The sequence below is a fragment of the Oryza brachyantha genome, chromosome 1, assembly GCF_000231095.2.
Source record: "Oryza brachyantha chromosome 1, ObraRS2, whole genome shotgun sequence".
Lineage (NCBI taxonomy): Eukaryota > Viridiplantae > Streptophyta > Magnoliopsida > Poales > Poaceae > Oryza > Oryza brachyantha.
Genome location: NC_023163.2, coordinates 5,432,465 through 5,457,700, shown reverse-complemented (window position 1 = coordinate 5,457,700; position 25,236 = coordinate 5,432,465). Strand labels below are relative to the sequence as shown.

At 45.8% G+C, this 25,236-nt stretch overlaps 5 protein-coding genes across 6 annotated transcripts; 3 read left to right on the top strand and 2 right to left on the bottom strand.

The window, feature by feature from the left end:
- The first annotated feature begins 1,079 nt into the window (after positions 1-1,079).
- LOC102699360 (D-3-phosphoglycerate dehydrogenase) lies at positions 1,080-10,112 on the top strand. The gene is given in 5 exon segments (XM_040525553.1): positions 1,080-1,651; positions 3,732-4,259; positions 8,654-9,175; positions 9,333-9,518; positions 9,604-10,112. Coding segments are annotated over 5 exon segments (1,947 nt in total). The 5' UTR covers positions 1,080-1,219; the 3' UTR covers positions 9,883-10,112.
- A 274-nt stretch (positions 10,113-10,386) lies between these two features.
- On the bottom strand, positions 10,387-13,700 carry LOC102700275 (pentatricopeptide repeat-containing protein At5g25630). Of its 2 annotated transcripts, XM_015843479.2 has the most exons (4): positions 13,407-13,700; positions 12,622-12,758; positions 11,457-12,383; positions 10,387-11,373 (listed from the first exon to the last, which is right to left on the bottom strand). In XM_015843479.2, exons 2-4 carry the CDS (start codon positions 12,718-12,720, stop codon positions 10,495-10,497), a joined length of 1,905 nt encoding a protein of 634 aa, XP_015698965.2. In that variant the 5' UTR covers positions 12,721-12,758; positions 13,407-13,700; the 3' UTR covers positions 10,387-10,494. The 2 variants fall into 2 exon arrangements, with proteins under 2 accessions (XP_015698965.2, XP_006643937.2); XM_006643874.3 differs by lacking the exon at positions 13,407-13,700 and having other exon boundaries at positions 12,622-13,222.
- A 2,050-nt stretch (positions 13,701-15,750) lies between these two features.
- Positions 15,751-18,987, top strand: LOC102699993 (protein Mpv17). Its single transcript, XM_006643873.3, has 3 exons — positions 15,751-15,985; positions 17,115-17,206; positions 18,360-18,987. The coding sequence occupies exons 1-3, from the start codon at positions 15,833-15,835 to the stop codon at positions 18,757-18,759; spliced, it is 645 nt and encodes a 214-aa protein (XP_006643936.1). The 5' UTR covers positions 15,751-15,832; the 3' UTR covers positions 18,760-18,987.
- Positions 18,988-19,516: 529 nt separating this feature from the next.
- On the top strand, positions 19,517-20,582 carry LOC102722916 (pollen allergen Phl p 11-like). The gene is made up of 2 exons (XM_006645608.3): positions 19,517-19,787; positions 19,872-20,582. Exons 1-2 carry the CDS (start codon positions 19,610-19,612, stop codon positions 20,210-20,212), a joined length of 519 nt encoding a protein of 172 aa, XP_006645671.2. The 5' UTR covers positions 19,517-19,609; the 3' UTR covers positions 20,213-20,582.
- A 1,924-nt stretch (positions 20,583-22,506) lies between these two features.
- Positions 22,507-24,502, bottom strand: LOC102722632 (cytochrome P450 71A1-like). Its single transcript, XM_006645607.3, has 2 exons — positions 23,449-24,502; positions 22,507-23,377 (listed from the first exon to the last, which is right to left on the bottom strand). The coding sequence occupies exons 1-2, from the start codon at positions 24,400-24,402 to the stop codon at positions 22,739-22,741; spliced, it is 1,593 nt and encodes a 530-aa protein (XP_006645670.2). The 5' UTR covers positions 24,403-24,502; the 3' UTR covers positions 22,507-22,738.
- Positions 24,503-25,236: the final 734 nt, after the last annotated feature.

The following is a 25,236-nucleotide window of genomic DNA, read 5'->3' as shown; positions in this document are numbered from 1 at the left end:
ACAGAGTTATATATAGTTTGATTAATTTATCATAAAACTATAACTATAGCTTTAAGGATATGAATCACAAATATGTAAAACTACATATTTAACACAAAATTTAATACAAGACTACATATTTAAGGTCTTATATTATAAAACTACAGACTTCGTGATGAACTTATCACAAAGTTACATGTTTTAGAGTTTAGGGCACATACTTTTTTTAAGTTATAAAAGTTGTAATTTTTTTGATAAATTTGATGTTAAGTTTATAGTTTTCTGATGCCTTAAATATATAGCTTTGTTAAACTTTTGGGATTAAATCTGTAGTTTTTATGATACATATTGTTAAATCTACAGTTTTATAATATGTTCGTCAAAATATACATAGTTTTGTGAGAACAATGTTGCAGAATCTACGAATAAAAAACCAAAGGGATTTTTACTTTTTTTTTCGTCATATCTTAACCAGCACTTTCATGGTGTTGTTTTAAAGCTAAGACCTTTAATCAAAATGGAACAACTAATCAAGCCCCTTTTTTTCAAAGTAAAAAAGTAGTACGAGATTATTGTGACTGTGGGCTCCTGACCGATTGTTGATAATCCGAGAAACCACGTATTAACGAAAAAAATACTTTATTGTTAAAGATTTTATATTTATGTTTTTACGACTTAAAAACTAACAAAAAAAGAAACAACCACAAAAAGCCTAAAACAAAATTTTAAATTTAAATTTTGGTAGCGGTATATTTTATACTCACTTCGTTGGTGTGATATCGTTAACTTTTGAATTTACGTTCCACCATTTATCTTATTTAATTTTTTTATGTAAATATGTAAAATTACGAGTAACGCTTAAATTCTGCTAATAATAAATTAAATCGTAGAATAATTAATAATCATATAATTTTCTAATAATAAGGTAAATAGTCGAATATGTGCGTAAAAAGTGGATGAATGAAGTTATATAATATAAATAAAAAACAAGAGAAGTTATATAATATAATATAATATAATATAATATAATATAATATAATATAATATAATATAATATAATATAATATAATATAAAAAACCAGAGTGAGTACAGTGCAGGCCAAACGATACGCCATGGGTGAGTGGCTGACGAATCTCTGGGAGACGAAGACGAGGCGAGGATGATACGGTAGGTAGGGCAGGGCGTGGACTGCAACCACCACACCACACCAATCCACCTCCTCCTCCTCCTCCGGCGGCGATGGAGTCCCTGGGGGTGCTGCTGCTGGCGCCGATGAACGCCTACCTGGAGCAGGAGCTGGCCCGGCGGTGCCGCCTCTTCCGCCTCTGGGAGTGCCCGCCCGACGCCCGCGCCGACTTCCTCCGCGCCAACGCCTCCTCCATCCGCGCCGTCGTCCCCTACGCCCCGCTCGGGGTCGACGCCGCCATGCTCGACGCCCTCCCGGCGCTCGAGATCGTCGCCTCCTTCTCCGTCGGCATCGACCGCGTCGACCTCGCCGGCTGCCGGGAGCGCGGGATCCGCGTCACCAACACCCCCGACGTCCTCACCGACGACGTCGCCGACCTCGCCGTCGGCCTCGCCATCGCCACGCTCCGCAAGATCCCCCAGGCCGACCGCTACGTCCGCGCGGGCAGGTGGAAGTCCAAGGGCGGCTTCACGCTCACCACCCGGGTCGGTTTGTTTCCGAAAATTCCTATCTTCCATTCTACCATTATCCAATTATTGTTTCGTTCAATCTCACTCAAAAAAATCATATTTTTTCATTCGTAATTCATTTACACTTTGGTTTAGTCAAAGCAAACATAGCACTAAAACTGATTACTGTTGGTACAATAACACAACTGTTGGGTAGTACTATTGAATTCTCATGTACGACTGAATGAAAGGAGAAGAGGTCGGAAAGGGAGGGTAAGAGGTGATAAATTTTTGGGCTTGATCAGATATGGCTCAAATTTTGTTCGACATGGTTGAATATCTTCCTGTTTGTTTTTTTTTGGGGGTCATTCAAATATCCTTAAACCATGTGAACAATTAACCGAGGGAGCGCTAATTGGAGAATGGTTTCAGTGGTCTAAGCTGCCGAGCCCTCATGGATGTGTTCTGTGAGTTAAAAAATGCATCTTATTTGGCTGAAATCTAAACTTCTTTTTGAGCAACCAATAACCTTATAAATGTTTATATTTTGGAACGGAAGTAGTATGTCGTAGTTACAATGACATTATAGGGGTCTACAGAGGATTGTCTTATTCAGATTTACTCACCTGATAACGGTGGGTGCTAATTTCAGATTTACAATACAATGACGAATGGTGTTTATAAAATTAAATAAAATGCTATATAAAATAAAAGATGATGTGACAAGTAAGTAAATGAAGAAAGAAGAAAACTTGGTCTTGCATAAGATATGATTTCTACACTACGTCCAAGACCTAATGTGAGAGAGATAACATTGAATTCAAATATGAATTAATACTGTTTGCATTGAGAGAGTACTATCTAATACTAGTTTTTTTATGATGTGGAGAAGATAGAAATTACTACTAGTGTGTTGCATTGAAAATGCTCTTACGGAGTGGTGCACTGGTAGCAATCATATACTAGGATGTCGGTCTATCTAGCAGAGCTTATCCATCTATTTTGCTGTGCATATTCTACTGTTATTGTGCACTTCCTGACTTCCATATGAGACTGGAGGCCTTCTCCATTCAATTGAAACTGCATTACAGTAAACATTATATTTAGATGCACCATCTCAAGGACAATTTATCTAGAAATATTAATTTTGTAACAATTAATTGATTATGCATATATTGGTGGGTGGTCATGGGAATAAAATGTTTGACTATTCTTCTTTTTCTGCAGTTCAGTGGTAAAAGAGTAGGTATTCTGGGGCTTGGCAGGATAGGCTTAGCTGTAGCGAAAAGAGCTGAGGCATTTGATTGCCCAATCAGTTATCATTCAAGATCAGAGAAACCATTTCCAAAGTATAAGTTTTATGCAAATGCTGTTGACCTGGCAGCCAACTGTGATGTGCTTGTTGTAGCGTGTTCACTTAATCCAGAGAGCCATCACATTGTAAACCGTAAGGTCATTGATGCACTAGGACCAGAGGGAGTGCTCATAAACATTGCTCGTGGAGCACATGTGGATGAACCTGAGCTTGTGTCCGCACTTCTTGAGAAACGCTTGGGAGGAGCAGGCCTTGATGTGTTTGAGGATGAGCCCTTTGCTCCGGAGCGGCTCTTTGATTTAGATAATGTTGTCTTAGTGCCTCATGTGGGGAGTGATACAGAAGAAACATGCCGGGCAATGGCTGATCTAGTTCTACAGAATTTAGAGGCACATGCATTGAATCAGCCTCTACTCACTCCAGTCATCTGATTTATTAGGAGTATGGGATGAGTATTCCACCACTACATTCTGTAACCCCAATGAGTTTTCTTTGTTCTGTTTATTGATTCTGCATTTTACCTGTCATTAGGGACACGCCACTCTTTTGTAAGACATCATGTGATAGACCTTGTGTCTGTCATCCAATTAACCATGATAAATAAGATGATCAGTTCCAGAAGTTTATATTTCCATGTCTGAAGATATTCACATATTCTCAGTTTCTCCTGCTTAACATTTGGCATTTTGTCAGTCTATCTACTCTTCACAGTTTCTCCTTTCTTATCTTGCAACAAAATTAAAAGGACCAATTTGCTCAGCATGGTGATTTCTCTGATAAAAGTGTTGATCCATTTTGCAGTTCAGTGGCAAGAGAGTTGGCATCATCGGGCTGGGCAGGATCGGGCTCGCCGTCGCCAAGAGAGTGGAGGCCTTCGACTGCCCCGTCAACTACTACCAGAGGACGAAGCAAGCGTACCCGAACTACACCTACTACCCGTCGGTGGTGGAGCTGGCGGCGAACAGCGACGTGCTGGTGGTGGCGTGCCCGCTGAACGAGCACACCCGGCACATCGTCAACCGGGAGGTGATGGAGGCGCTGGGGCCGAAGGGCGTGCTCATCAACATCGGCCGGGGGCCGCACGTCGACGAGCCGGAGATGGTGGCGGCGCTCGCCGACGGCCGGCTCGGCGGCGCCGGGCTGGACGTGTTTGAGGACGAGCCCAACGTGCCCGAGGCGCTGTTCGCGATGGACAACGTCGTCCTGGTGCCGCACGTCGGGAGCGCGACGCACGAGACGCGCACGGCCATGGCCGACCTGGTTCTTGCCAACCTGGAGGCGCACGTCGCCGGCAAGCCGCTGCTGACGCAGGTGGTGTGAGTGTTATTGGTTGCTGACCTTCTGGGTAAACCGCAAGGTGTCTGAACCTCGTGTTTCAGGACGTGGGGAAAAATCTGTTCTTTGTGGAAATGGTCTGGGATATACTGTAATAAAATTCATTTGTCAGTGGAAATTAATGGGGAAATGCCTTGTGTTGAAGCTGCATTGCCATCTGAAAAATGTCTCTGCTGATGGCAGGGCACCATCTGGATTGGAGGTTTAGAACAAGTTTGGCATTATAAAGCTAATAAAAGACAACTTAAAATAAATTATCTAAGCAACACGGGTGCAAAACTGTTTTAGAGTAATAGTGCTATTAGAAGCGTGACGTGAATGATCCGCTTATCCACCAGCCAAACTCTAAAAAGAATGCAAACTTTAAACGATGTGACCTTTTTGAGGGAAAAAAAACTCTTTAATAGAAGCTTGTTTCAAAATTCAAATAAATATAGCTTTAGGATTGCAAACTTAGTTAATCATGCAATAAAATTTCGACTTAGTACTAACGATGTTAAGTTCTTTTCTCATTATCGATTATGGATTACGGGTTATCGTGTACATGTCTTTTGAAGCTCATCAACGGTGTGTTTTGTGCAATATTTTTTTAATAAAATCTCTTCATTAATCATTCTAAGGCAAATTTTGTCTTTCTAACAGTTAATTCAGTCATTTATGGCGTGTTTGTTTAATGCCCTCGCCTGGTCACTTGAACTCCAAAAATGCCATAGAGTTTGTACGATATTCTGTACAATCAAACAGATAACCTCACGGCGTGCGCGACGGAAGAACGCTCATGGGCCTAAAGCCCATTTAGCCTAAACCTGACTTTACGTCTTCGTTTGTTAAACCCTAAACCCGTCTTTCCCTATTCATGTTCTCGGCGTATCTGCAAGTCTGCAACTAATCCAAAGAACACACACCATACGAAGACAAAGGTATGTCATCTTATTTACTCGAATTTCTTTAGCTTCACAATCATCTTTTTCGGTGCAGTATTCTCCCTCTCTTTCTTTTCTGTTCCTGGGCAATGTTCATGGCTATGAAATGTTTTTTTTAATTGTGGAACATAATTATAGCTTCAATACTTCAGCTTATGCTCAATATATAATTGAATACTTTGTTTTGTCAGGGCAATTTTGATCGTCATTGCTATGGAGCGTATGAGGCTGCAAGTACTGTTGGCTCTTTTCCAAATGACTATCAGGTGCATAGTCTTCTCCATATGCACGCTGGGATATATATATAGACTCTCTTCATCCCATAAAACTCGGTTTTTGTGTCGAGCATTTGACCATCCGTCTTATTTAAACAATTTTCAATAAATTTTTTAAAAAATTAGTCACACATAAAGTACTATTTATGTTTTACCATCTAATAAAAATAAAATTATTAATTGTATTTTTTAATAAAATGAAGAGCTAAACATTGTATCTAAAAACAGAAGGAGTAAGTATGTAATGCTAATGAATGGTGTGGTACTTGGTAGTTATTATATAAGATATTATTAGGCTTAAGATATAATTAGAAAGAAGATTGGTTTGGTTGGCTGTGCAAGCAGGCCAACGAGATAGTAGGCCATGACGTCACGAGCTTGCGCTTTGGATATAGCAGTGCGAAAGGAGGTTCCGTTTTATCGTACAACTCTCGTACATAACTGCCGTACGTATAGCAAAGCTGCTTAAATTCAGGCAAATCGATCTGACCGCAGGCGACCGAAATCAGACACCTAAGAGATACGTGAGTCAAACGAGATTATTAGGACAGCATCCAACACACGCCCTTAATACTCTCAGACAACAATTACAAAATTATTAATCCAAAGAAAGACTAAAAAAACTCTTGAGAAAAGAACTCCCAAGCAAGGTTGTCAAAATCTCCGATTATATCATATGATTTTACGGCTTTACGATTTTAATTAACTTCCCTGATTCTATGTTTACGTACAGATTTAATCTACGATTTTTATGCATACAAGTCTATGATTGTGATCCAGCTTAGACCTTCCGATTCCGATTCAGGATTTCGATTCTAACAAACTTGCTCCTAAGTCATTTGGCTGCTAAACGGCCAAATCGAATGGGCCATAGGGGCTGTGCAGTGAAAGAATGGGATGTTTGGTACCCTCCCCATCTCGTCCAAAAGAGTATTCACCCTGTTCCATATTATCATACTTTCTAATTTTATTTAGATTTATCCATAAATCAATACATATGTTTTTATCAGTTTAGATTAATTAACCTATATGAATTTAGGCAAGATAAATTGATAAAAAAGTCTTATCATTATGAAACTAAGGGAATAACTTTTAGATGAGAAATTAGACACACACATGTCTAGGTTTATAGGTCCCATCGGTTGCCCAACCAAGAAAAATACACCAAACAACGCATCAGGAAAACAATAAAAACCGTGGTCAAAACTTTTACATTTGTAAAAACTATAATTAAAAAACGCAAACACAATTATAAAATTCAATTTAAAAATTTGACAACAACATGTACATTTTACATGACAAAAAAAATCCAAGCCTATAAGTAAAAGTTTAGAGCTTTTTTACCATCCTTAGAAAAATGGCTCAAGTTACCATATTTTATAGTGTAAAAGTCTAGTACATTGTACCTTATGGTATCAAAATTTAACACCAAAATTTTTGATACATCAAAAAGATGATAAAAAAGCCTAAAAGTTTATTCATTGGGGGTAAGCAAGAGGAAGTCAGGAAAGCTGCCTAGCCGGGCTTGTGCTGTGTAGCCCATGAACCGCCTTGCGTTAGCCGTGCTTGCGCAACGGTGCCTGCGTGGGCTGGGGCGCACACCGCCATCGGGGGCCACGCGTTGCATGGTCAAAAGCGCGGGACCCGGCCGCTCCCACCACGCACCTCACCTGAGAGCCTGCCTCCCTGTCTGTTCCCCTCGCCGCCGCCGGTGAAGAAGAGAGGCAAGCGTCATCTTCTCTCCTCCCTCCCTCCCCCCCCCTCTCTCTCTCTCTCTCCCCGCTTCTTGGTTTCACGCCTCGCGCGGGCGGACGAAGGGGAGGGGATCCGTTTCGTTTCGACCCCTGCGGCTGCGTGTGTGTGTGGAGCCACTCCATTTCCTCGCCAGCTCTGCCGGTGTGATCATCGAAAGCGGGGAGGCGATCGGGCGCCCCTGCCGTGTGGTGTGAGTGTGATCCCGTCGCGGCTGGCTTCAGTCGCACTCAGGTTCTTCGATCCTCGGATCGACTCCAAGTGTTATTTTTCTCCCCTCTTTTTTCTTTTTGGTTTGGTTTGATTCTTCTGAATTCTATTTCAACTTGTTTTCTGTAACTAGTTTGATCTTTTCTTTTTGTTGTTGTCGTCGTCTTCGTACAGTTCAATGCGCTTTCACCCATGATCTTATCTCTCGTGCTTATTAGCTTATATGCTAAAATTTAAATTTTAACTATAAATTTAGATTTTCACATAAATTTATTTTTCGGCATCTATAATAGATAACTAATAATAATACATATATAAACAAATATTATAAATTATTTTTCATTTCCCAAGATGGCAATCACCCCTTTATTTTCGAAACAATTCCTACTAAATTTCCCCTTTTTTTAACAAAAAAAAGGTATGCACACTGTTTGTTTCTTCTGTACAAACAAAACTACTGAGGGTGCGGTCGTAGCGACACTTGGCGAGATTGGAGCATCGCTGCATCGGTGGTAGCAGTGCCACCTTTTCTGCCACTGTTCAGCTGGTTCTACACGTGGCATAGTCCTCCATCGCAGACAGGATATTCAACGCAAAAAGGCTCACCTTTTCGGTCCCTTCTCCTGTCTGCGAAATTCGATGCAGGAGCGGTGCTGCAGGCTGCATGTACAGACCGGAGGATTAGCCGTACGTGCCCCTTTCAGGATCCTTCTCGGCACTCACATGCTCCAGTTCTTTTGTTCCTCCGAAAATCTGGGGCTGTTCATGGCGACTTGGTGGCGAAAGATTGGATTTTGATGGCATCCGCTACTGATTTTGGATTTCCTTGTTCTTGTTCGTTTTCTCAATTTCCAAACACAACCTAGGGGTGCATCTTGGTGCATTCCTTGATCCATGTGCCTTTTGTATTCATCGACAAAAACGTGTGTACGCTTGCAGTTGATTTTTCTTGTGGGTTTTTTTTGTTCTCTCTGTCTTTCTAGGATGAACTGTTTTTAGTCTTGAAACGTCAGATGGTTTTTGCAGTTGAGCCTTGTACACAACTCTTTCGTACATCCAGACAAACAGAAGGTTTGGAACTGGAAAGTGGCATTGCCCTGGATTGATCTTGTCCCTTGTGCTAAAGATACTTTCTTTTTTCTCCAGATAGGTTCCAAGCTGTCATCTTGAGATGAGATGCTTCTGGTGATTGCAGGTCAGTTTCTGCAAGGTGTAAACTCGATCAGAGCTCTCAGCTGGGGGGCACCCAAGGATGAAACCGGCGACGTCGGAGTCCGACATGACGAGCCTCGCGACGTCGTCGCCGTCGCGGTCCCCGAAGGCCGGGCCGGCGTACTACGTGCAGAGCCCGTCGCGCGACTCCCACGACGACGGCGACAAGTCGTCGTCGACGCAGGCCACGCCGGTGTACAACAACAGCCCGCTCGACTCGCCGTCGCACCACTCCTCCTTCGGACGCCACTCCAGGGTCTCCTCGGCCAGCAGGTTCTCCGGCAACCTCCGGTCGGCGTCCGGGAGCCGGGGCGGCGGCGGCGGCGGCCGTAGGCGAATGAACGCCAAGGGGTGGCGCGACGTCCACGCCATCGACGAGGAGGAGGAAGGCGTGTATGACGAGTTTGATGATGGCTATGAGCCCTCGAGGTGCTGCGTCTTCGCCTTCAGGTTTTCGGTTCTTGTTGTAGCATTCACTCTGCTGTGCCTGATCATCTGGGGAATTGCTCGGCACTACAAACCTGATATTATTGTCAAGGTATTTCAATTTCAATTTCAACGCATCGCCAAATTATATATGTTCGGTACGCGTCTGCGGCCGGTGCATCAAGAATATAAATTCATAATTAGTTTGTGATAGTTTTTGAACATGTTAAGTTAGTAACATTCTAAGAGTTTGTTTTGTGTTTCCTTAGAGCTTGACAGTGGGGAACTTTTATGCCGGAGAAGGTACTGACCGGACCGGGGTGCCGACAAAATTGGTGACGATGAACAGCTCGTTGCAGATAAATGTTCACAACCCTTCTACGATGTTCGGCATTCATGTTTCTTCGACATCGATTCGGATCATGTACTCAGAAATCGCGATTGCTAACGGTCAGGTAGCGCCATCGGCACCAGAATTTTAGCAAATTCCTCTTCCCTGTGGTCTACATCTATCTTATAATTCAACGTCCTGCTCTGCAGTTGGAGAAGTTCTACCAGCCAAGGTCAAGCCATCATGTCGCCTCGGCGATTCTTCACGGCGAGAAGATCCCTCTCTATGGAGCTGGAGCGACGCTCGCTTTGTCGAACTCGGGAGGTGCAGTGCCACTGACTCTAGACCTGGCAGTAAGAAGTAGAGGGTATGTGATTGGTAAGCTTGTGAGGGTGACACACACAAAGCGTGTGAAATGCCCTGTTGTTATCGATTCTAGTAGCTCCAAGCCAGTTAGGTTTACCCAAAGTGCTTGTAGTTACACTTGATGTAGTTGCCTTGGCCTTCTATAATCTCAATAATGGTTGTGAGTAAGTAGATATTTAAGGTCATTCATGACCTAAGCAACAGATATATGAGCAGTAGTTTGTCTTCCAATTTTACAGTGTTGATATCTCTTGCCAACATATTATGTTGTCGTTTTATCAGTGTTACATGTAAGAGCAATTTTACCATGCTTAAGAATATATCAGAAGATACCACTATTTTCTATGTAAAATTTGGTACCTCATGATACCTCTTCGACTTTCAGGATAGAAAAAATGCTCTACATGTATAGTCGCTTTTTGCCTCAAGTTTAGTCACTAATCCAGAAGGTGATCAAAGTAATACCCTCTTTTAGTTTCATAGATCAATGGCCCAGATTACATCTTCAGTGTTTTCTGGGGAAACAAGCTATTGATGCACAGAGATCAGCAAACACATTCTATCATACACAGCATATTTTGAGTCTCTATTCCAAAATTTTTTGAGACATCTGAAGCGAGTTCTTTGCACAGCAGAAATCCAATATGTGTTGAGAAATAGTAATAGTTGTGATTGACAGGTTCTTGCCAGTGTACACTTTTTTTTTAAACTGAAGAACAACACAAGATGGCCTCTTAACTGAGGAACACCATCTTGAGTGAGCTGATGCTGTGACCGTACACTCCACACTGCATCTGAAGCTGCTTCCTGCAAAGCCACGAGGATCTCAGCGGAAGCTGGCACGATCGCCGGAGCAGCGACGGCGACGACGGCCTCGCCGTCTTCCTGATAGCTTGCAAGCTCATGGAAGCAAGACCGGTGCAGCTTGTCACCTGCATGGATCTTGACGGGTCACTCTTGGCATGTCCATTGCTTCTCTCGAACCTCTGTAGCTTGTCGTCGCCATCGTCTGGGTGGTCGGGCTCCTCGTCATCGTCGTCGTCGTCGTCGTCATGGCGGAGGTCGGAGGGGGTGGAAGAGCCGAGCGCACGGTTAGCGTTCTCGACCAGGCCAACGGCCTTCCAGGCGTCGGCGACGAGGCAGTAGGTGGTCTGCTTCGGCCGGACGCCGGCGTCCTGCATGATCTGGAGCACCTCCTCGGCCTTCCATGGCTGCTTCTGCTCGCTGTAGCCCCAGATGAGTGTCTCGAACGTCCTGAGGTTCGGGCGCACGCCGGCGTCGCGCATGGCGGCGTAGACCCTCATGGCGTTGTCCATGTCGGCGACGCTGCACCACCCGCTGATGACGGTGGTGAAGGTGACGACGTTGGGGCGGACGCCGAGGCGGTCCATCTGGCGCAGGAGCTCCTCCGCCTTCTCCGGCTGCTGCGCGCGGACGTAGCCCTTGGCGAGGATGCTGTACACCTGCGGGTCCGGCTCGATCCCCGCCTCGATCATTTTGTCGAACACCTTCATGCACCTGGCCATGTGCCCCATGGAGCTCAGCGCGTTCAGCTGGTGGCTGTAGGTGACGATGTCCGGCTTGATCCCGAACTGCTCCATCAGCCGAAGAACCTGCAAGAAGACGATTTCTTGTACTGTTCTTGATCTTGCAGGAGAAAGTGTTGGAATTTTGTGGTCAGCGTTTGTGAGCTCACGTCGTCGACGGCGGCCATGTCGTTGGCGTCGAGGAAGCCCTTGAGGAGCGTGTTGAAGACGATGACGTTGGGGAGCACGCCGGCGTCCTTCATCTGGCGGACGCAGCGGAACGCCTCGCCGAGGCGGCCCTCCCGGCAGTACCCGCCGACGATGATGCCCCAGGTGCGCTCGCTGGTGCGGAGGCCCGCCTGCGTCGCCATCTCCACGACGAGCTCCTCCGCGCGCCACGTCTCGTCGTTCTTGGCGTACGCGCTGGCGAGGGTGTTGTACGTGACGACGTCGGGCTCGGTTCCCGCCGCGCGCATCCGGGCCACCACGCGCCACGCCTCCTCCAGCCTCCCGGCGTCGCACCACGCCTTGACGAGGATGTTGCACGTCGTCAGGTTCGGCCGGACCCCCTCGCCGCCGGCCATCACGTCGAACACGCGCTGCGACTCCTCCGGCCGGCCGGCGATGCCGTACCCCTTGATCAGCGTGTTGAACGTGCTCACCGTCGGGCTGCAGCCGGAGTGCCCCATCCTCAGGAATGTGTTGGTCGCCTCCCCCATCCGGCCGGCCTCCACGAGCGCGTTGATGAGGGCGTTGAAGAAGATGGAGTCCGGCCGGAGCCCGGCGTCCTCCACCTGGGCGAGCAGCCACGGGATGGACTCGAACATGCGCTGGCTCGTCAGCGCGGTGAGCAGCGTGGTGTACGTCACCAGCGACGGCCGGTGGCCGTCGTCGACGAGGCGGCGGAACGCCGAGTGCGCCTGGTGGGGCTTCCTCGCGTCGATCAGCGCGCGCATCTGCCTCGTCCGGCCGATCACCGCCTGGCACGCGTGCCCCTTGCCGCACGTCGTGCACAGCACCTTCTGCGGCTGCTTTGCCGCCCGCCCATTCGATGGCTGCACGGCGGCGCCATTGCTGCCAGCTGCTTCATGCTTCTCCTGAAACACATCGAAATTGAAGTGTTCTTCCTTGTTTCATATAGGAGATTTACTCCGGTCCAACAAAAAGTTTCTCGAGTATCAAATCATTTTCTACCATTGAATCTAGCTGAGTAGAATATGCACCGCTAGATTTAACAATTAGAAACAATTTGGCGATATACTTTTTGTTGGACTGAACCAAACCTCTTCGTATAGACATTCACATTTTTTTTTTTTTTTGGAATTGGGTGATTACTTTGAGAGGTGATCCATTTAGCACTTCTCCATTGATTCTTATCTTGCCATTGTTCTTCACGGTTGAGGTCAATGTGAGCTGCACGCCATTCTCTACCATGGTACTCCACTATGCTTCTATCTGCCAGCTTTCTCAGCCTGAACCATAATTTCAGAGATTCAGATGCGCCATTTTGAAATGGCACTTAAGAAGCTCAATTTCAGCAAAGTCTTCACACCGCAGTAATGTAGTTAGTGTGCAAGAAACACAAGCACACATACAGAGTATATATGCGAAATCGATGTTCTTATTCTTGTTTTAAAACAAAAAAAATTTGCATATTTCCAGAAAATCTGCTTAGAGTAAGATAATATATTTCTCTGACCCGCTTTTACCCAGTGAAGGACACATTTCACAATGATGATGGCATCCTTGACAGAATTACATGGGCATGGCAATCAACTGCATAGACCTATGTCATATTAACAAATCCAAGGACCAAACAGTTCAAACAGGGACAAGATTAATTCAGGATCTGAAATTAATTAAGCTTCTACAGACAAAATATAACAGTGACCTTATCCTTAAAAGTCTCTGTACTAAATCTAACCAGCTGCACCTGCACACCGTCAGCTGAGACTAGTGCCAGAGTGCCAGACTGATGAGTGACAGTCAGCCAAGAGAGAGAAGCCCAAGAAAAGCCATCAGTTAAGATATCGAGGAATGAATTATGAAGCACATCTCTGGATGCAGATGCAGCAGCAGGTTTTCGTTGGCGGCAACCGGCGACAGAAGAGAAGGCGTACCTGAGAATCCGCGGGGGAAGAAGAAGAAGAATGAGAAGCTACAGCGAGTGTTCATGGGGCCGGGCGGCCAGTGTGGCTCCCCTCCCCAACCCCGTCGACGCCACGCGTGGGGCAGTCGCCACCGTGAGTAGCAACCTGAGCTAGCGAGGCGCGCGGCGGAGGAGGAGGACGTGGAGGAACGAGAGGCGCGGAGGCGGCGTGCGGCGTCCGCGCTTTTTCTCTCTCGCTCTCCTCTTCTTTTTTCTGTTTTCGTTTTCCCCCGGTGGAGTTCTCGATTTGTTATCCGCGGTGACGAGCGAACGGGTGGTGGCGGAGGAGTTTGGCGGCTTGCCGGGGGCGGGGAAGTCGACCGGTCGCCGACGAGAGGAGGCGCCCCCCCCCCCCCCCCCCCGCCCCGGTTCTCGAGGCTCCCGTGCGGCCGCGTCGCGCCGTGTGCCGGGAGCCGTCCGATCCCGGAGAGGCGCCGGCCGTGGCCGTTGGATCGGCGTTAACGCCGTTTTTTTTTTCTTTTTCTTGATGAAGGCACGTCTCTACGACTCACGCTTGAACTGCAGTCTACTGACTCGTTCCAAAATACCAAGAGATTCCTTTCGATCATTTCTGTCAATTTTTTAATTTAAAATTGATTATATTATTTTATAAACATATGATTGACTCTGAAATCATTGAAATGACTAAAATAATGAGAATCACTATAGTATAAGATTTAAGTCTCAAAAATACAAATATTTTGGAACAGAGAGTACCATACTAACACCATCTTTATTTTATAATTTTATGTTTGTTTACGAGGGAAACACGTTCTCATGCTTTACACGTACCATTGTACACGTAACAATAACACACTTAACATCCTGTCAATATGTCTCTAAAATGTACTATGGAAACCAACGGAATACAACTAAATCTCATCTTTATAAGACCGATATATGATTTGCTCAATTTCAAACAAATTGGAAAAAAAGTTATTGGACATGCACTTACCACCATTGGGAATTTCCTTATACCATCCTTTAGAGCAAAGGAATTGGACCGTAAAAATCCTAATGAATGCTTTCCTGTACCTCCAATCCGTGCCTATCTTTCTCTCTCTACTCTCTCTTTTCCCAAGCAATTTCCTCTAAAATTCGTGCCTGTTTAGTTTCTGTGGAGAATACAAACACATTATTTTGAGTTTTTTTCCCTATGTTTAAAAACTTGTAGTGTTATATCGCACAACGGTCTATTTGTGTGTTTTGTATTCATGTATTTTAAACGAGCACTAAAGGTGAGTTTGAGGAGGAAAAGGAGGAGATACACTAAATGAATCGAGACTTTCAGACATTAGACACACTTATTTAAGAATTAATTATTTTAAACTTGATAAATAATAAATGGATAATATATTTTAAAGCAACTTTTATATATTGAAGAAGCATGCACATTTCCCTCTCCGTTTCTGACGAACATTGCATAAGTGTGAATGGCTTTTATGTTATCAAAACACGATTATGAGTAGGGTCTCTATTGATGGATATACCCATTTTGTTTAACATGACATATTGTATAGTTTTAGAACTTTTATTGAAGTTATTCTCTATAATGAATTCAAGGTTACAAAATCAGACACTTTTCTAATTTTGTAAGATAAAATATTGTGCTCATGTCATGCATATCTGACATGTTTCTTAAGGCACCTGGAAAATTCTTGGTTAATAAACGTTTTTCTTATTGATATGATTTTTAAGGCACTAGTTAATATGTGTAGTTATTGAACATAATCAATCAAGGTTACCGGTCAAAATTGCACCTAATATTTAATTCGTACTAATCCAATAATTGAGAAATTTTCGAATGTTAAAAGATTTCCAGAATTTTGAACGAAAGAAACCAACACCCTTATTTTTCTCTTATGTTTATGCTTATAAACCAAAATTTGAATTTAAAAACTTAAATTTAGAGTTGATTTTGAGATTTTTTATCGTTTTAAATTGCTAAAAACATACATATAAAAAGTTTGACATATTTTTTAATTATTAATAAGCAGTTTCGCTGATAGTTCTGGTTAGCCAAAAGATATGGCTGCAAATCAATTTTAGAATTGTCAGAAGTCAAATATGTGCTAAAACAATTCTCATATGGAATCAAAAATAAATGTTCCTTATCCAATCCACATGCCAATTAAACTGTATTCTTAGACCTGGACCTGTACTCCTTTCTCGGAAACTCCCTAATCTGATTGGTGTTGAGTCACCTAAAATTGTTCCAAAGCTCCAACCACCATTGTTCTCACCAAACCCTAACCGGAAAACTCAGCCAAAAAAAAAAAAAGAAAAACAAAGCAAACAAAGAACAAAAAAAGAAAAAAAGGAAGCGAGTGGGAGAGACCCCCCCCCCCTCCTCCCTTTCCCTCTCCTCCGCCTCCGCCGCGTGAGCCTCCGGTGGGGATGCGGCGGCTATGGCGATGGTACCAGCAGTGCCTGGCCACCCACCCCGTGCGCACCCAGGTGGTCAGCTCCGGCGTCCTCTGGGGCCTCGGCGACATCGGCGCCCAGGCCGTCACCCACTACTCCCGCTCCCACCGCGCCAAGAACACCGAGGTTAGCTGCTCCTCTCTCTCCGACCACCTCTCGTCTCGTCGCCTTCGACCTAGGTATCCGAGTGGGGGGTGTGCTTGGATGATGGCGGGCCTCCTTTGATATTTGTTAGCTGTTCATCTCTTCCTTGTCTGCGTGGTGTGGATCCTAGGGTACCTATGGCTTTCAAGGGGGCGTTTTTATGGTCGGGAGGATGTCTAATCGATTGGAGGTGGAGGTGGATGATGGATCGGTGAACCGAAATAGTAGTATCGAAGAACTGACACTAATGGCAGGTTATCGGCCGGATTTGTGTTTCTTTGTTGTCTCGCCGTTGAGCTTCCCCTATGGAGGAATGGGGATATTTTGGGTGGAGAATGGATGACCACGATAACGACGGTTCAATAGCATAAATGTGCAATCTTGGGCGGCTGATGTTCTTCTGTCTGGAGACCTGTGGTTTTACTTTGAGGAATCGTGGTGTCTGTGTGATCTGGGTGCTTTTGAGGACAATTTAGTCCTGTCCTGATAGGACACATGATTTTTCTGTTGCTGAAAATGGCCTGGCAGGTTTTGCTTGTTTTAAGTAACACTGTTAACTACTCAAATCCTTTAGCTTTTGATGTTTTTTCTATTTTTGAATTGGGATTGAGCAACTGGTATGCTTGATTTGGTCACTACACTACTAGGTGCAAAGTTCAGTTTCTAATCACCAAATAGCTTTAAGGACATAACTAGTTTGTTTTCAGCCAATGAAATATTTTTTTGGTAATCATCAACTTGTTAATCTGTCTTTAGATGAGCTCATGTGTCAAAGCTGTACCATGGTTTTATCCTATGGCTCGGTCGTGATTAGATGCACTTTCTGGTTACCTTTTTGGTAAATAGAATTGACGTGGTGGCAGCTAAAGAATTGGTTATGTTGCTATGAACAGGAAAGTTAGTTGAAACAAGATATTTATTGCCGTTCATGGTGCCTTTGTTCAACTAAGAGGTTGGAATATCTAAGGAATTCAGGCCTGGATTTCATTTGATCTATGGGAATAGGGCACCTTACAAGTGGTCCACGGGCAGTTTCAACCTTTTATCATTTCTTAGCATCACTTTCAAGAAGTTTTCTCATTCCACAATTTCGAAACTATCAATTTTTCAGGATAAAGATAAAGAGTTCAAAATTGATTGGAAGAGGGTGGGCATCACTAGCTCATTTGGATTTGCTTTCGTTGGACCAGTTGGACATTACTGGTTAGTTCCAATCATTTTTTCATATTGAACATGATGTCACTTTTGTTTATGGATTCCATTCTTCATGAACATAAACTGGCAAGATGTTTTCTGAGTTCTTGCACCATTAACACCTGAAAAAGCTAGCATACTTCATCTCCCCCACTCCCAAACACAATAATCGCCACGTGGTAGAGGTAATGGCAAAAGAATATAGGAATCATGGAAGACATAATCTCTATCCTACACTGAGCTTTTCCATTTAGTTCATCATATCTAGGAAATGATATGAATGGCAGTTTATGATATTAATATCAATGCGTTCAAACTATCTATGAGAAACTAATGATTTGAATATCAGATGCTTTGCTTGAATATATCTTGGTCCTTTGTAATTCTTTTATGTTTGGATATTTACCATGATGGATGTTGAATACTGTGTGTAATCGGATGCAATGGGTACCTATCTTTATTGGAGCGTCATGTTTTTTTAACATAATAAGAGAATGTCATGAAATTATTGGCATCCATCACACATGTGCTAACAGTGGCTTCTTTTACTGAATCTTAAGCTGTATTCTTAAGCAACTGTCATACAAAGTGCATACATCATCTTTTAGAGTTAAAGTAGATACTGGTGCACATTGCACCTGCATATCATTTTCAATCCACTCCAACATTGGCTTGTTTTTCACTGTCACATAATTTGTTACATGTTCATGTTCACCGTTCATTAGGCACGGATACCAAAATTCTCTTTTCTGGATAGCCTTTAGTAATTGACATGTTAGGATTTGTGGTTAGTGTTGTACTGTTAATTGGCTAAAGCAGCACATTTTTATTTCTATAACATGCTGTACTATACAAAATTGTAAATGAATGATATGACGATATGCATCCTGTATTTGTAAACTAAGTTAAGAGATACTACTTGCTGACAGACGTCTACTGTCCTCCTACATTATTGTGTCTGTTTTTATTATGAAATGATGATTCTACAGTTTCCTTTCACTTATTTGTTGCAATCTATTCATATTGCAAACTACTGTTAAGATACTGTGGAATCTATGCTTCCCGGTAAATTTGCTTTTGATTTAAAAGCAAGAGAATCATATTCTGAAATAATTTTGTGAAACAAGCTGCTATATAACCTGTGCTGATTTTTGTCACGTAGGTATGAATACTTGGATCGTTTCATCCTGAGGCGATACCAGCCTAAGACCTTCAAATTCGTTGCCTCAAAAGTTGCTGCAGATGGTCTCCTCTTTGGACCAGTTGACCTTCTCTTATTCTTCTCATATGTGGGTCTTGCATCAGGAAGGAGTGTAGATCAGGTGAAGGATGATGTGAAGAGGGATTTCGTTCCTGCTCTAGTTTTAGGGGGAACCGTCTGGCCAGCCGTGCAAATCGCAAACTTCCGCTTCATTCCGGTGCGATATCAGCTTCTTTATGTGAACCTGTTCTGCCTCTTGGACAGCTGCTTCTTGTCATGGATTGAGCAACAAGGAGATGCGCCTTGGAAGCAATGGTTCACATCGTTCCAGAAAATTGAAGGCCAGAAGGGCAAAGTTTGATTTTGATCAATGGTCTATCAACCAGCAAAACACCAGGATTCCCTATCTCCTGTAATTTGGATCAACCTTTGTATGCTCCGGCTGATCCATGAAAAAGAAAACTGGAAAACAGCTCTTGCTGCTATGGTAGCAATCGTTTTGAACGAAATTGCAGTGCTAAGCAGAAGACATCAGTATCTGTGTAGAGATTTTTTTTTCCATGTTAACTCGAAGGAAAACATTGCTCAAGTTCTTTTACTTGTTTCTGTATGTACAAGTGTTTCTGTAACTGCATGTGGTTGAAATATGTGCTTCCAAAGCAAAGGGCAGCACTTAAATACATGAGGAATTTTTTTTAACGAACTTATGCATAAACAAAAATTACATGTGCTTGTGATATAAACATATTGCTAATGTAGTATAAATAAAAACTTGGGCCCTTTGATGGGGAAATTTAACTATTTGTGAGGGGACTCCCTCCTTACTGGAGGTGTGAGGTTAGTGACAAAAAGTTAAAAGTCCCTGCACAGAATCTCCTGGCAAAGGGGCAAAGATGACTAAATCCTGTGCTCTGAGATTCGTGCACAATTTGGTGCGGCATGCAAGATCATCGGACCACCGCATGCTGCGCCGGCGAACCCGCTCGTCCGCCCGTGGATGCGCGCGAACGAGGGGCCATGCGATGGAAGCGGAGGTGGAGGGAGTGCGGTGCAGCGGGGAGTTCTTCCCGGCGCCTGGAAACGAGGCCCGCCGCCCGCGCGCCCATAAAACCACCGCCGCCCCCACCGGGCTCTCACCTCTCCGGCCGCCACTGCACCACCCCCGCCCCCTTCCGACGACGACCGAGATACACCACCAAACCAAACCAACCATGACGCGTCCACCCTTCGCCGCGACGCCGCTGCTGCTGGTGCTGGCCGTCCTCGCCGCCGTCGCGGCCCTCGCCGCCGCCGCTGCTTCAGGCCCCGGCGGCTTCGTCGTCACCGGCCGCGTGTACTGCGACCCTTGCCGCGCCGGCTTCGAGACCAACGTCTCCTCCTCCATCCCCGGTGCGTGCGTAGTGCATGGATGGGTAGCTAGGTGATCGGGTGAGTGGACTGACTGACCGAGTCCGAGTGATGAAATGGGTGCAGGGTCGACGGTGTCGGTGGAGTGCAGGCACTTCGGCGGCGGGCCGGAGAGGCTGAAGGCGGAGGCGACGACGGACGAGCGGGGGTGGTACAAGGTGGAGATCGACCAGGACCACCAGGAGGAGATCTGCGAGGCGGTGCTGGTGAAGAGCGGCGACCCCAAGTGCTCGGAGACGGAGCAGTTCCGCGACCGCTCCCGCGTGCCGCTCACCAGCAACAACGGCCTCAAGCAGAACGGCGTCCGCTACGCCAACCCCATCGCCTTCTTCCGCAAGGAGCCCCTCGCCGACTGCGGCTTCATCCTCCAGAAGTACGACCTCAAGGACGCCCCCGAGACGCCATGATTTCCTTCCCTTCCATTCTCCCCCGGCATAGACGATCGACATTATTGCCGTACGTGTTAGTCGTGGCATCACTACGCTACTTATTCACTCTACGATCGATCGACGGCGGCGACAATAATTAATTAATGGAGCCTACCTACACTATCGATCTGTTTTGTATAACCCCCGCAAGTAATTTGCATATATATATATATATACAATGATATGATTATTTCTTCGTCGGTTATTATTCGATAACGATTCTATGGGTGCCCGATTCTACGTAGAAAATCGGACACCACGTCTTCCCGCCACTGTACGTGTTCATGTACGTGTTCATGGTGCTTAAAAGTTTTATAATATAAAATTTGGGATGATATGGTGGAGCAAACTCGCTAGCGCTATCTTCATGAGTGAGATGATGTAGTAGAGTTAACATATTTGGTAATATAAAAATTGTTATCTTTAGAAGCTATACTCATAATATACTCAAAAGTTTTTTTTATATAAAGTTTAATACTTTTTTTTTGAAGATGAGAGGCGGGAGCACTGCCGATAAATTAATAGAAGAGGAGAAATAAAATGTACATCCCCCAGGAAGTAGGGGGGTCACTTAGAATCTAGCAAAAACTAATTGTTTCTCGTCATATAATTCCTATGCTTTCTAGGCCACATCCCTCGGTCTCGCATCATACGAGCGATTAAAAATTCTATTGTTCCTTTCTAGCCAAATCGACCAAGATGTGCATACAACAAGGCCGTCAAATGCTTTTCTTGCTTCCTTTGGTATTATTCGCCTACACTCTTTCTACCAGTGCATGAATTCTCCCTGTGCAGGTAAGGGAAGGGGTGTTGTGAGCCGAAGTCTTTAGAAAACCTGACGCCAGACTTGACGCGCAAAACTACATGTTCCGATGAGATGATCAGCTGTCTCGTTATAAATGCCGCAAAGTGGGCAGAGGGCATTGTTTGGCTAGTTCCTAAGTTGGAGTTTGTCTGCCATCAAGATATTTTCATGTGCCACTAGCCAGCTGAAGAACCTGCACTTCCCCTCTGCCTGGCTTTCCAAATATAGAGGAATCAGTTGTCCGTGATGCCGCTTGCGAATTGCATTTTGTATGCTGAAGCTGCCGAGTATGCCCTGTCTGCAGTCCAGTTCCACCTAACCCGGTCCCTGACCTGAGTTTGAATGCTGCTCGGCCTAATTGCTGTCCAAAGGGCCAAAAATTCGATACTTATAGATGCTTTCTTTGAGGATCATAAAGGGCGTGTTGGTTCCTTACCTCACCTTGCCTAGCCTGTAGGTTAGTTTTAGCTAGTTCATTTGGGCTATATAGCCCATCTAAAGCAAGCCTTTTTATTTTGTTTACCCAGCTTTGAACAAGCCTGAGAGATGGTTATCGAAAGTCGTTAAGCGTGGGTTGCATTCTTGCCGTCGCGGGAGAGCCGATTTGGCTCAAATCGTAGGGCAAGCCTTCTTGGTAGTTATGGACTAGATTGCCACCAAAAGCACAAAACAAATTAAAATATAAAAAATATTGTAACAAACACGACCATGCCATACAAGGGTAGGATTATCCTTGCTTTGGATTCAAACGCACCCAAAATCCCTCGTCAGATAAAATTAGAGTACTCCATTTGTATAAATTTTTGACGATGTTAACTTTTTAACGCATGTTTGATCATTTGTATTATTTATTTTTTTTGAAAATATGTAAAGCTGTATATATGCTTAAAAATATATTTAACAATAAACAAAATGGTATAAAAATGATTAATACCTATGTAAATTTTTTAAATAAGATAAATAGTTAAACGTGTATAAAAAAATCAATGACGTCAAATATTTAACGACAGGTAGGCAGAGTATATTACAACTCAAATACTGTGCTCTAGATTCGTACCAGCTTTGAGGTGATTGTTTGGTATTTTTAGGAAAAAGAGGTAAACGATATATTTGTTAACGAAAAATAATTTGTTAATAAAATTTTTATATATACATTCTTAGTGATCTGAAAAATAAACAACAATAAAAACTGTAAAAATCAACTCTAAATTTAAAATTAAAGTTCCATTTTTTTAGTTATAATCATAAGCAAACAAAAAGTGCTTGATTTCAATTGATCTATGGGAAAAGGACACCTTACAAGTGGTCCACTGGCAGTTTCAACCTTTTATCATTTCTTACCATCTCTTTCAAGAAGTTCTCATTCCACGGTTTCAAAACTATCAATTTTTCAGGATAAAGATAAAGAGTTCAAAATTGATTGGAAGAGGGTGGGCATCACTAGCTCATTTGGATTTGCTTTCGTTGGACCAGCTGGACATTACTGGTAAGTTCCTCATTTTCTTCATATTGAACATAATGTCACTTTTGTTTATGTTTTCTGAGTTCTTGCACCATTAACACCTGAAACAGCTACTATACTTCATCTCTCCCACTCACAAAGTCCCAAACACATATAATTGCCAGTAGAGGTAATTCATACATTGCACTTTATAAAACTATTTTACATTGGATTCTTTTATATATAATTGTATATACGACTAAGAAAAGTGCATTTTAGCAATGAGTGGCAAGCCGTACCTGAGGCGCACAGAGAGCCCGTGGGTCTCACTCATGTCTAGCGGCGGCGACGCCGTCCCCGCCTGGCTACCCCTCCCGCCGGCGGCGCTCACCTCCCAGTCGAAATGGTAGAGCAAGCTCGCCACCGCCATCTCGATGGCCGACTCGGCGAACGCCACGGCGGGGCACCCCCTCCTCCCGGCGCCGAACGGCACGAGCTCGAAGTGCTGCCCCATGTAGTCGACGGCGCTGTCCAAGAACCTCTCCGGCACGAACTCCTCGGCGCGCTGCCCCCACGCCGCTGGGTCGCGGCCGATGGCGAACGCGTTGATCACCACCCGCGTGCGCGCCGGGATGCCGTAGCCTTGGAGCTCGGCGTCCGCTGGCGGCTCCCGCGGCACGAGCAGCGGGATCGGTGGGTGCAGCCGGAGCGTCTCCTTGAGCACGGCCTTGAGGTAAGGTAGCCTGTCCATGTGGTCCTCCGTGACGCGGCTGGCGACGCCGACGACCGCCCGGAGCTCCTCCTGCGCCCTGCGCATCGCGCTCGGGTGGGTGAGCAGCTCCGCCATGGCCCATTCCATCGCCGTCGTTGTCGTGTCCGTGCCCGCCGCGAACATGTCCTGCCACGAAACAGGTCAGCTGAATAGCTGATATATTTGAGGAGATGGTACTATGGAACTCGATTTGGTACCAGAATAATGGCCTTGATTTCGATGGTGCCGAGCTGAATGGTGGCGTCCTTGTCTATCTCGTTCACGTCGAGCAACACGTCGACGAAATCTCGGTGATCAACGTCGTCGTCGTCGTCCGCGCCCGTCCGCCGGCGCTCTTCACGGAGGCGACGGTGGTCTTCGATGACCTTGTCGAGGACGCTGTCCAGCGCCTCAAACGTGCGCCGCACTTTCCGCTCCAGCCCCATGAAAGTGTCCACCCAGCTGAGCCATGGCAGGAGCTCCCCCACCGGCTCCGTCCCGAGCAGCTCCTCGAAGTCGGTGAACACCTTCTTGAGCTCGCGCCCCCTGTCAACGTCGGCGTACAAGCCGCGCGCGCTCCCGTCGCCGAACGCGGCGCGCGAGACGACGGTGTTGGAGTACGCCATGAGAAGCTCGATCAGGTCGACGTCGCCGCCCCCCTCCGCGGCGCGCGCGCGGACGCGGCCGACGAGCGTGGCGGCCTCCTCCTCCCGGACGCGGCGGAAGGAGAGCACGCGCCGCGCGCTGAGCAGGTGGACCACGCAGACGCGGCGCGCCTGGCGCCAGTACTCGCCGTAGGGCGCGAACCCGACGTCGCGGCCGTACAGCAGGCGCTCGGCCATGGCGCTCCAGGGCCGGCTCGCGAACGCCAGGTCGCGCGCCCGCATCACCTCCTCGGCGGCGGCCGCGGACGACACGAGCACCGTCGGCACGCGCCCGAACCGGAGCAGCAGCACCGGGCCATGCGCCGCTGCCAGGGCACGGAGCGCCCGGTGCGGCAGCGCGCCGAGCAGGTGGAGGTGCCCCAGAATCGGCAGCCCGCGCGGCGACGGCGGCAGCGGCAGCCTCCTTCCATCATCGCTCCTCTTCCCGGCGGCCAGCAGCACGAGGTACAGGAGCGGCACGACGACAGCGAGGAGGGAGACGACGACGGCGAGGATCAACGCGGCCATGGTCCGCGCGCGTGCCACAAGCGTTTGTCTGTTCGGTGGCCGCTTGGTCGCATATGCCTGCAGCAATAGGGTTGAATTTGTGGGGAAAAAATCTGGTGCAGACTGGGCTACCATCAGATGGCTAGCCCACACAAGCGAGTAATTAAGCAACCTGCACAGCCGCACACGGCTCATGCTTGATCGGCTCCCTCAGCCACGCTTGTAACATGGATTGCACTTGATCGGCTCGATCTAATCCGCTTCGTCACAGCGCTAGGATCCTCTCCTCCCCTCCGTCATTCCCCTCTACCTGTTTTTGGTCTCGCCGATCGCCGCCGTGACTTCTCGTGCAGTGTTGGGTGCGTCCTCGATGACCTCCCACCTTCCTTCACGTGCGGGAGCCCTTCCTCTGCCGTTGTGCTGAATTGGAGGGCACCACCTGGCCGTTCAAGAGAGCCATCGCCGCTTTCTGTTTCCACCAGCAGTATTCGCCGCCCACAGCCACTGCCAACTTCCTCATCGCGCAATGGACAAGTGCTGCCGTCCGCCGTGAAGGTTTCTGCTTGCCATCCTTTACACTGATTTACAGCCAATTGTTTAAGGAATAAGAACTAGCTTCAGATATATGCTTCATTCAGCCTGATAGCTAGATTGATAGGTGTATTTTAATGGACATTGGTAGTCAATAATTTTAGAAATAAGATCTAGCTTGATATGTGCTACCTCCGTCCCATAATAACCTCATTTTTCGTTTTTCCGTGTCCAACGTTTGACCATTTGTCTTATTTGAAATTTTTTTGCAATTAATATTGTTATTATTACTAGATGATAAAATATGAATAGTACTTTATACAT